At 39.5% G+C, this 12,145-nt stretch overlaps 1 protein-coding gene across 1 annotated transcript in view; it reads right to left on the bottom strand.

The window, feature by feature from the left end:
* The window catches only part of SLC2A13 (solute carrier family 2 member 13), a 154,956-nt gene that overhangs the window by 18,706 nt on the left and 124,105 nt on the right, over positions 1 to 12,145 (bottom strand). The window contains exon 7 of the mRNA XM_040544722.1: positions 7,351 to 7,476. Coding sequence (XP_040400656.1) covers positions 7,351 to 7,476 — 126 coding nt within the window. The remainder of the gene's footprint in view (positions 1 to 7,350; positions 7,477 to 12,145) is intronic.

Here is a 12,145-nt window from a genome sequence, read left to right as displayed (position 1 = left end):
AATAGCTGTAACACATTTTTTACTGACATAAAACAGCATTTGGGAATGGTTTAGCACAAGGGCCACTTTTGCTTTTCCACTCCAGTAGCCTCCGTGCTACGGCATTTGAGTGGTAGCTACAGCAACTAACCCAAACAGCTGTCAGTATCTGTCTTTTCCTTGTTTTCTTTCAAAATGCCTCTTAAATAGTAATGTAGACTCAGATCTGGAAGCAGGGTAGACTAAGATCTTGCAGCAACCTGCAATATCAACGAGCAGGTAGAGAACAAATGTCCAAATGACATTTCAAACTAAGCAGACCTGCTTTAAAATCCTATTTTGTGCTGGATGTCTCCAACAAATAAATGTTGTCCTCAGCAAATAAACTAAATGCTTCCAGAATCAGAACTTCACAACAGGACTGACAAGGCGTGGATTTTGTCCTTCCTTTCCTGCATCCAGAATTTGCCATTGGTTGAGTAGATGTAATGAGTTAAGAGCTATTAATAGTAATTCCCAAGTAATTACCCTAAAGGAACATAAACAGTTTCAGCTTAGATTATCATGTTGCTCTGCTTATTATTTCAGACCTAAGATACAGATGCAATATAAAAAGGACCTTAATTGTTCAGGCATTAGATGCAGTCAAAAATCATATAATTTCATAAAATGAGATTATAAAAAATGCTCCCCCCCAACATTAAAAAGGATCATCAAGAGATCGTATCTTCTGTTAGGGTTACAACAATATTCCAACCTCATTTAAATTATTTAAGTAGATATTTAGATTTCACCATATTTTTAAATGCTTAAAAAGATCTGATCAAAGTTATCAGGCCCACCATGTAATAATTTCCTTTTAAAAGACCTTAAAAACACGGCGCCTTAAAGATTTGAGGGGGAAGAGTGGCTGAGAGGATCAGAAGATTAAAATTGCATCCATTTTGCTACCTGCTCCTGCGTCACCGAGAGCACAGGCTTCGTCTGCGGCTGAGGACACAATATTCTGCATCACTTTATCCTGTTCTTCCTATTTGCCCTTGGCCATTAGCATTAAAATAAGCACACAAGATTTCTAAAGTTCCTCCTCTGCCTCCCTAGCTCTCAAGAATCATCCCTCTCCATGCCACATAACCACGGTGATTACGCCAACACCCCCCTCTCAGAAAAGACCTCGTTCTTAGATTTTCCACCGACAAAGACTGTAATCAGTTTCAGACCTTTCTTTCATTTCTGTTTCCACACACCTCACTAACTTACATTAGATATTATTACCCTGAAGGATGTCCTCCTAATCAAAGAGGACAAAGAGCACTGTGTGCCGAAGCCCTGCTGTTCCACGTTCCCATCCTTACTGGCAAATGGTGAATGTAATCAGAATTTAATTCTATTTGAAACTACAACTATTTTGTTTTTCTTTCTTAAATGATATCTGGAGGGAGTGGGGGGGATTCTGTGTTCTGGCTCCCAGCGCAGTGATGAATATTTCAATTTAGTAAACATTTAGCATGGTCCAGACAGAAATTTTACTAAGACTACTGGTTATAATGACGGCTCTTCTCAGCAATGCTGATGTACACACAGATGTAAATATTCTGTAGATCTTGCCAGTTCCCTGAAGCAATTTACTCCCTCTATCACATTTCTACTTTACAAATGTGAGAACCACAATCCTATGCATAATCCTTATCATTCTGAAGACTTTGTAAGAGAAATACTAGTTTCTCTTCTAATTGCTGGTGAATTTGGTAACGCTTTCCCATACAAGCCCTTTCAGAAAGATTCCAAATAATCATTTCAGTAATAAAATCTTCCACCAGTCCTTCCTGCATCACAGAAGAAGCAATGTCTACATGTGGACAGAGGAGTTCTTCATCCTTGGAGCGCTCTCTGGTGCCAGCCTGCCCGTGGGAACAGGGGAGGTTTGTACCTCCCCGCCCAACCAAGTCCTGAAAATAGGGTCTCAGTCTTTAACTGCGTGAAGACACACACACATATTTTTGGTATTAGTAAAGAAGTCACAGCAACTTTTACTAATGGACTTGTCTCACTGCAAAAGCATCTGCAAAAGATAGAGAGTAGCAACACAAGTATAAGGAAAGTATTTATGTCTCTTCACTTACAAGCAGCAAAAGGGACCTGATATTTCCAGAAAAAAATCTAATATTGCTCCAAAGAAAAAAGCATTCTTATAACTTTTATCACTCTCATCTGCTATGGATTAGACAACAGGCAGCACAGTATGGATTTAAAACTCTCCAGAATATTTACAAGGCTGTGACAGACTGGCACGTCCCCCAGTGGACATAAACCAGGCTGTTGTCTGAGAACCCAGCTAATGAACTCCTCTTTTTTCTTGTAAACCACTGGAATCTAGTCAGCGTCCAGGCTCGAATGCTGAGGCTACAAGGCACATTCCTGCGGTGGAAACTCTCCTGAAGGATTTAGCTGCCACATCAGCTCCCTTGCATTGCCCATGCAGTTGAAACCCAGTTTTCCCCAGAACAGGTTTCTGAGGCACAGCTATGCAAAAACTGATGGACATGAGCACCAGGCCCAGAGCAACATGGCATCTGTAAGCACACCACTCATTTCACATCGAAGGGAAGAGCTTAAGAGAGCAGTGGACACCAAAAAGTGAGGGCTTCCCAAAGGCAGAGCTCTGCTTCCTTTCACCTCCATACCCAATGTCCTCAGCGAGGAGAATTTTGTATTTACAAAAGCTGAATTCTCCATCAACCATTAAATTCCCGTGGCAGGAAGATGTTCCCCTAACGAAGTTAATAAAAATGGCAGAAGAAAGCAAATCACTCAGCTCTTCTCCCTTTATAGATTTCTGCTCCCAGTCGTCCTCCTCAGGGGACTGTGGAGACCTGCCAGCTAATTTTGTGGACAGGACGGCTTCTAGGCTCGCCTCTGATCTGCAGATGATGTTATTATTTCTTCATCATTGTTTACTGTATAAAGTCAACATCTTTCTCCCCAGAGGGAGATTGCTCAGAGTCACTCATGAGAGCCTTTTAGCCTGCAGTGGCGGGCCTGCTGTGGTCCTGACAATATCCTCATGTCAAGGTTAATGTCATGTCAAGGCAGTATTAGTAGCTCCTTTCCTTCCACGGTCATTCATTCAGCTGTAAGGATATTAATGCAATTTAAAGTTTCTTCCAGAGCACTCTTGGCTGGCCTTTAGGGTTACTGCAATTACACACGGAGAGAAGTTTCAAGGTTTCTGAGAGTACTGGGGGAGTAATTGAAGTTGTGGGGAATAACTAGATCCTGGTTTATGCTGTGAAAGTGCAGAATTGAATGCAATCTCCTCCGCATTCAGCACTGACTAAGAGCTGACTCTGCTTATGACCTCTGCCGTGCCACCCGAGCTGTGTATTGCAATTTTCCCATCACATCCCCATCTGTAACACCAAGATAATGCTTTTTTTTATCAGCTCTGTAGGGATTTTATAATATGATGTTCATGAAGAGCACAGAACTGCCAGCCGTCCAGAACTGCCAAACACAAAACTTTTGCAGACCTTGGAAAATAAAGTCCCAACACAGAACGTCAAATCACACCGCGAGACAAGATGCAGCTCTTCTGCTTTTATTACAAAGTGAATAATTTAAGAATATTCTCGCTTACTGTCTTGAAACCATCCTTTATATGTCCCTGGGCAGAGCTGGAGGCAGCCAGGTTTGCACGTCAGCCGTTGTTTGTTAACTGATTCAGTGATGCCACGGGCTGCGAAGCACTGACTGTGCCGGTGAGGCAGACAAGATGCTCCTCTGTGTGTTATCCCAGTATGAGAGTCAGGCTTATGTAACCGATTAAATAACAACAACAAAAAAAATCTCTTCTCTTTGCCTTACGTGCATGATCTCGCAAGTGTACCAGTTGTGCACTACCTGTGCTGCTTCAAGGCCAGGCTTGGACTTGGTCTGATTTATTCTTACACTATTTCCATGGCATCCTTCCTCCCCTGGAGCCACTGCTGGCCACAGAGTTCTCTATATTCAAAAGAACCAAAATGCTATATTCTTCTTGAAAAACATTTGCATGGTCTAATTGTCTCCCTTGGTTCCTATGACAACCCACAGCAACATAAACAGCCTTGTTGGCAGCCACAGGAGGCTGAAATCTCTGCTCTTTCCCCTCCTTTTCCCTTCCTTCCTCTCCCCTCCCCTCCCCATAACTTCTCAATTTAGAACATACTGTAACTGAATAAATATGATTAACAACAACAACAAAAAATAGAGGTGGTGTCTAGTACACAAGGCTGGCTCTTCTTGCAAATAAAAAAGCATTACTGTATTTTAAGATAACAGTCAAAACATTGCCTGTTATGTCAGTGTTATCGAAGTACCTTGGGACCAACTGGGAAGAGCAGAGCAGTGCAAAGCTATAAACATACAAAGAGAAGGGCTTTCTCTGTCAGCTTGTGAGGCTGTGGAGTGCTGTAAAAAAATACAACGAGATCTCTCCTGGTGCCTCTGAGCACCTCTCACCTGGCTGGTGGGTTACACATCAGGAACAGACAAGCCCCTGAGTGCATGTCAGTGTGGTTGGGGTTACAATGGCTGCAGAGTTATGTGGCTGCGTGTACATTGTATGATGTGACCATATGCATGTCCACGGCTGCTGCTCCCATCTTTCCAGCATGAAAAGCATAAAGACACGAGCACAGCAGCAGGGAAACACACTGCATGGCACCGTTAACACGAGTGCAGCAGAAGCCATTTCTCTGAACCTCCTGCATCATGGAAGGTGGCCAGAGCTGCTGCTTCTGCTAATACCCAGGCAAACTGAGGTCCAACACATCCCAGACAAATAGCCCAGGTCTTCCTCCTCCCCTCAGCAAAATTTCTGGCCAAAGAAATTGGCCAGGATTAATTCTGGAGGTTTTAAGACATTAAAACACATTCAGTCAGTCCTGGATGCCATTAAACCAGCAAAATACACAGGAGTTACAAAGAGGCTGCATGTGGCACTGCACATGAAGCAGACGTTCACAAGTCAGAAAATCATCTTTTAAACCATTAAACTAGTTTCTGATCTTAAAAATGCCATGTATTTTTAAATACCCACTTCTGTAAATCTAGCTCATGACAACATAACTCTGAAACGAAGGGATTGCAATATCTAGCATCAGCGCAGTCGTAACTTCACCAGTGCAGTTGGTTTGCCTTAGGCACTTGTTCTTCCTATGCTGGCAGAAAGACACAGATTCCTGCTGCTCTGAACAACTGAAAATGTAACCACATGGTTTTCACGGCTGCAGTCCTCTTGATTGGAGAAGAAATCCTCTTTGTGGGACCGATTTAGCTGTGAAGCAGACTCAGCATTTGAGGAACCGGAGGTGAGGAGTATGTGATGTGAACTCTTGGAAGTCAAGATCTGTGGACTGTTATGTAGAAGTACATGTATTTGTGAGGAGGAGAAGGAGGGGAAATGCATGCCTGTCCCACAGGGTGTGGAACAGAAGGTACCACCTGGCATTTCACAGCTTGAAGGACCAGCTTGCTAGAAAACTTCCTGACTACACAGACCAGGTGGAGACAAGATTAGAAATTCATGAATTAAACACTAGAAATGGGGATGAACACATACTCTTTGGAGAAAGAAATACAGTTATTTCATTGAATCTATTTCTCAAGGCAGGAATTTCACTCTAATGACTACCAATATAACAAATTTTAAAGTGTAGAGATTTTGCTTGAAAAATTTTGATCAAGGTCCTTATACTATGGAATTATTGTACAAGATGTAAATATTTAAATCTGCAATTTGAAATGGAAGTATTTCTTTCCTATCTAATTTGCTCCAGTAGGCTGTACAACAAGGAGCTGTGAGACTGAATCATGAATATAAAAGGATTACTGATGCCTACATCTACTACATGTTATATAAGACTGCCTAATAAACAAAGTTCGACTCTATCTATCAACTATCCATAAGTTATCCATAAGTTTATGCTTCCATTTATGTCGTAGCGCATGCTTTTATGATTTTGCTAAGTACAGGCATGGTACTCAAAACTACAGCACATATGAAATGAGTGTTGATGAAGACATTTGTTAACTGACAAACGTGAGAGTCCAAGTGCTGCTGAGCACATCAGGATATTAGGTAATATGCAAGGTATGTTGAATCTTGTACAACTGAAGATAGTCACAGAATATGCAAGAGGGATGAGCTTTTGTAGTCTTCAGTTTTTTATTTACAAACAATAATTGCCACAAAATGATCACAGTACTTTTAAAATAGGATTACAAAGGACACAAGCTACCCTCTTCTGCATATAGAATGAGCCATGAGGCATAACACCCTACCAGTATTGAAATCAAAAGGAGGGCAGTTTTAGAGTAATTTTAAATTAATGATTTCACAACTAGTTGATATCTTCATACCTTCCAAACTCTGTCCAATACGACTCACTACCACTAAGATACTTGGACTTAACTTCTGAGAAACACATACGAAAAAAGAAAAAAAAGCCCAAAATACCACACAATTTTTTGCATATTTCCCAAGTATGTTCATGATGTGCAGGTGGTAGAGATAAGATATGGCAAGAAGGTTTTATCAGCTGTAATTACACATTTATCAGCAATAATTATACGATTCCCTTGTGGCATTGAACCATTTTTAACAATAATCTTAGCCCTGATCAATTTTAAAGTATTGATAAAGCCCTTACAGGACTTTGATCCATCTCATAAAGTCATTCCTTAAGAACAGTCAATATTTTAGAACACCTGAAAACTGTTGTGACTTCACAGGGAATCTTTGTGCTGCCTAAGAAAAAGAGGTGTGATATATTTTGCAGTTATGTTGGAACTTTTTCTGTGAATTCACACATTTTTACACCCCAAGTACAATGTACACCATGATGCTCACTTTAAGCCCAGCACAGAAATCTGTGGCTGCAAAGCATGCTTTCAGCAATTTGAACTTTTCAGATTTTTATCATTTTAGATTCTTCAGCGGAGTAACTAGTTTTCCTTAATAGGCCAATATTAAAAGTGTGGCTTAATTAAAGCATTTAAAAAGAAAATTAACTCAGAAGGCTTTAAATGTATATCTAGGGAACATGCCACTTCAAATGAATGGAAACCTTAGGGAAAAGTTAATTTAAATAACTGCTAGTACACTTTTGCCATACTTTCTAAGGGACAGAGCTGGCTGCACACACCAGGGTGAAGGCTTTTATTTAGAATATTTGATAGAATGTAATTGCCCATTCCTTTACATAGCTAAACTATTTTTTTCTTCCAGAATATCCTAAGAGTAACATTTTGTGATAAAAAGTGTTCTCAATAGCGCAAAATACACAGTCAGTAGATCGTAAGACCAGAAAATCTTGAAAAGTGACATACCTGCCCCAAGCTGCTTTCATTGTAGAATCTTTATCAACAGGGATGCACGAGGACTCGACAACACTTGATTTATTCAATTTGTAGCAGAGACCACAGTCTGGATCTAACATACATCCATTACAATAACTGAAAGAGAAAGAAATAAATACTTTAGGAAGACTTTATTTATTTGTACATGTCAAAGCCAAGAGCACCACCTAATCATTCCTGGGATGCACATAGTCAAGTTGTCAGTGTTGGAGACAAGATAATAGAAACTACCCAAAACAGAATACAAATAGCTTTCTCCTTCTTCTCTACCACGTTTTGGCAAAGGGTGAGCCCAGTTGCAAAGCTCCCGATGAATCTTGATCAGACTGCAGGAGAATTCACCCAAAGAATGAATTTTAATTTAAAAAACAACAACCAGGATTTGGGCACATATGGATGTGGGAGTCAGTTTGAAATATGACACCATGCGCCTCCATGTGAGAACTCAGGCACTGAATTCCCATTATATTTAACGGACAGAGTGCAGTCAATTCACATACAGGCATCTAGTGCCCCAAAATACATCCTGCTTGCCCTTCATGGCAGTGAGCAGTCCTCTTGGAGATCATTCCTGTGCATCACACTTGCCAGCTCCATGCAGATGTCTCAGATTTCCTTGGGGTTCTCAAGGAGCAAGAAATGCTTACATTTTAGGCAAAGTTTGGTCAGTGCAGTCTTGCGAGTGACTCAAGTGACAAGGCAGTAAACTTCTTCTTCAGACTCCATTGACTACAATGACCATGTCTTCACTGACCCTACTGGGAGCTTACGTGCCAAAAGCCCTACAGATATTTCAGTTAGGTATCAATATAAAACCTACCTCAAATGGAGTGGGATTCGGGTATGTAAACTATGAAGACATTCCAAAACTCTTCATACAGTGCAAGTTATCTGAAAGCTTCTGGCAGAAGCTTCCAAAGAACTTACAAATGTTCAAGACCATTGCTACTGTGGTTAAACTACCTGTGTGTTTAGCTTCCCAGAAGCCATCTGAAACTTGGAGATACATTCTCACCAGTAAAGTCCCTCATATATTCTAAGGGACAACTTCAGGGTTTAAAAATAAAAGCATAAGAAACTTTATAATGTGGAGCAAACTTGTAAATTTTAAATTAAAATTAAACTTTGAAATATATAATCTGGAAATGTATAATTAAGATGACCAAAATACCTTCAACATATATACCTGCAACAACAAAACCAAGGAAATAATTCTAATAATTCTGAGTGTGCATCTATAACAATGACTCAGTGAATGAAGAAATAATCTGCTTAAGCTACTATACTGTTATTAGCAAAAGTAAAAGTAACTGCATAACGAAGTCACAAGAAACTAAATCAGTAAAGCAGATTATGCAGATTTTAAAAGTCTGAAAGCACATTTAACATCTAGTAATTCCAACTTTCCTTGTTAAGATGTTTCTAAAAGTGTGATAATCAGGCCAGTTTGTACGGTAGTTGGCAAGAAAGAGTCCAGGAAAGCATTAAAACAATGTATTCATTTGAACTATGCATTTTCCTACTTCTCTGAAATCTGAGAATTTCGTGCTCTTTGACACTGGGAGCTTTCTAAATTATCAAATTATTGCAGAATTTCCAGATTGTCTGCCCTTTAGAAACTAAATGTATTTTAAGTACACCTCACTCTTCCATAAATGAGTGGTCAAATCCAGGTTTGAACAGCTTGCTCTTTTTTTTTTTTTTTAAATTGGAAAAACTACATTACATTAGCTCTTATTAATAGAGATATAAACTGCAGAAATCATTTTTATAATGGAGATGAAACAAAACTTTCATGCAGAAGTCGATCATATCATCTGATAGTAGTAAGCATTTCTTTCTTCTCTCGCAAACATAGATGAGAAAAATGTAACTGCAATTATCAACTATGAAAGGAAAGGACCACTCCGATATTATATTAGAGAAACTTAGTTGCATTTCATTAATCAATATTAGGACAAAGATGGACAGCAACCAACACAGTTGACAGGTACAGAAGACTACAGATTAAAAAATAATGTATTTTTTTATTTCATAAATTTTTAATAAATTATTTTATATTTGATGCTAATATATGATCTTAATATCGTAAAACACCTTCCAACCAAGTTATGTTGTATACCAAAGTATCTTTTAACAACATGAATTGTTAAAAAGACTCAGATTGCTAGTACATGCAGCATGCCTCCCCAGCATGGAAAGCAGCCACTTCTGAACGCTGCATGCTATCAAAGGAGGTAGTGGATTTTCAAGTCAACTATATGCAAATTATATTTAATGTGAACATCATGTGCAAACCATGACACACTGAAGTGTCAATTGTAGGCAACAACTGTCTGAGGAAAATTTCAGGATTCAGGGTTCTCTACATTTATTCTTCTTGTGTCTTACTTCAAGCAGAAATATAGCCAAGTGCACAGCACCAGCCAGAACATCAGCAAGGCACGAGAATGCAGAGGAATGACAATTAGACACGATAATGGGTATCACTCTGATGGTGTTGCCCAGGGAGAACAGAACAGGGACAGGATGCCTCATCATTTACTTCAGTGTCCTCACAAAAATCGAAGCATGAGATGAATGACAGGACTAAACTGTGCACTCTTTATTGTGTCCTACTGGGCTCACTTTACTGATAATTCCATAAAGCCACATACAGAGCTGGGTACTGGTAACCAGTCAATTGTGAAGTAGAAGGTATCTCATTTATTCCTCCTTTCCCACCCATCAGTCCAGTAAAAAAATCAAAAAATGTGACTATTGATCCCAGTGTCTGTCTATAGGGCTGTTAGTTCAGCTGCTCCTCAGGCTTTATTGAGTATGCATAACTGTGTCTTGCAGTTGGCGTTCAACATAATAAAGGTTGCTGCATTTCATGTGATGCCAAATGTCAGAGGTTATAGTTACTCATAACAGCTTAAGTAATTTAAAATTATTATTTTCCACAGCTTGGTTATTTTCCACAGCTTTTCTGAAGCTTGTCTTTCAGACTGAAAAGTTAAACGACAAACATTTAAAAAACCCTTTGCGTTAGGATATTTTATCGTTAGCGATATAGGGAGTTCAGGATTTGACTTTAGGAGACAAGACCAATTTATGTCAGAGGAAACAAACCTAGATGTTAATATACAGAAAGACTTGAAGTCCTTTCAAATCTAACTCCCAGCAGATTTTGTCGAGATTGTTGCTGTCCAGACAATCCAGCTTTCTTCCGTGCTCCGTTTTAGCACTGATACCAATTTTTTATGTTGATTTGACAAGGCAGATAGTCATAATTTTTTCCAAGATGGAGAACAATGGGTTTCTTTCCTCCAAAATTCCAACATAGGATCAATACAACTGCTTCATAAAAAAGTAAACAAATCTGTATCAGTTAATAATGAGCAATGGTTGCTGAAGACGCAGACTGAAATAAGCAGGGAATGTTTTTTTAAAAAAATTAGCAATTTAAAAACAAAGAAAAAAATAATGTGCTGAAGCTGCTTGCTCTAAATCTCTTTCTCCAAAAATTAAAGTGGAAATAAAACATGTATTAGTTTGAGGCTTATGCTCTTCTTCACTTAAACCCCATTGCTATTTGCTAAATAGAAATACTTAATCAATTTGATCTTGATCACATATTCTTACATATATGCTCAGAGTGATGTAGACAAATCAGGATGCACAATATACCAGGAAAAGAAATGCACAATATAATACTTACTGATATGTAACTATCAACTACAGATCTCCTTCCTGTCCTGAAATGTACCTTCTTATCAGTGCTACCCAGATATGCCCAACTATATGTCAGAATAATGAAATAGAAAATAGAAATACTGCTACGTATTCAAATGTACACTGCAGATCCATTACGGCATTGAAAGGTCCATACCAGAATAACCCAGGATGTCTACGTTAAGAAGGATATTTGCATGCAATTATAGGAAGGAAATGTGTTTCTTGCTCTTTGCAATGAAATATTGATACCCATGTTAGGGTTACGACGTAGTGTCTTGCAAACAGGTTCCTTTGTGAAGAGCCTGCTGAAAATTCCCAGACAGGATGGTTCTCAATCAGCCTGTCAATTCATCAAGACTGAAATATCTGGCAAAGATGATTTGATTTTTATGAAACCAGGCAGCATTACAGCAGGAAGGTTTTACAATGTGCCTGGCTCCCTCACAGCTGGGCTTCTAGGCAACACAAGAAGGCAAGTGTCTAGACTTCAGGTGCTTCAGCCTGTGGAGAGGAGGAACAACGAATAGAGAAGGCTCCAGAAGTCCCCAGATGTCCAGCTCCTTTGCAGCTCAGCTGAATGAAGTCTACAGAACAGAAGCCTTGGTATCCTGCCCCCTCAAAGTATTGGGAAGTGCCACAGAATGGGATTTCTGGGATCCTGCTTCATTGTCAGAGCACGTTTACTGATAAAGTGATGGACAGTTAGGAGACTAGACATCCCCAAGCTGCCCCACTCTGGCTGCCAACTCAGTCAAGGCTCTTATATTCTTTTCATCTGACCAATTGGGAATATCTGATGTTTAAAAAGCCTGACAGCACTAACTTCAAGTGCTGGCAATTTCTTGTCAGCCCGAGCACCACCAGCTTTCAGGGTGCTCTGCTCTGGAGCAGGCTGCCCTGCGAATGTTTTCTGAGGTTACAGGTTGATCCCAAAGATGACAATTTCTTCCTCTTTCAGAGAGAACTGAAGTGTATAGATGTATTATTAACCAGCTAGCTGTACCCATCTTGCCTGATACTGAAATTTTGGTTTCCTTTCTTCCTA

This window comes from Cygnus olor, chromosome 1, assembly GCF_009769625.2.
Source record: "Cygnus olor isolate bCygOlo1 chromosome 1, bCygOlo1.pri.v2, whole genome shotgun sequence".
Classification (NCBI taxonomy): Eukaryota; Metazoa; Chordata; class Aves; order Anseriformes; family Anatidae; genus Cygnus; species Cygnus olor.
This window is presented reverse-complemented; position numbering and strand designations above follow the sequence as displayed.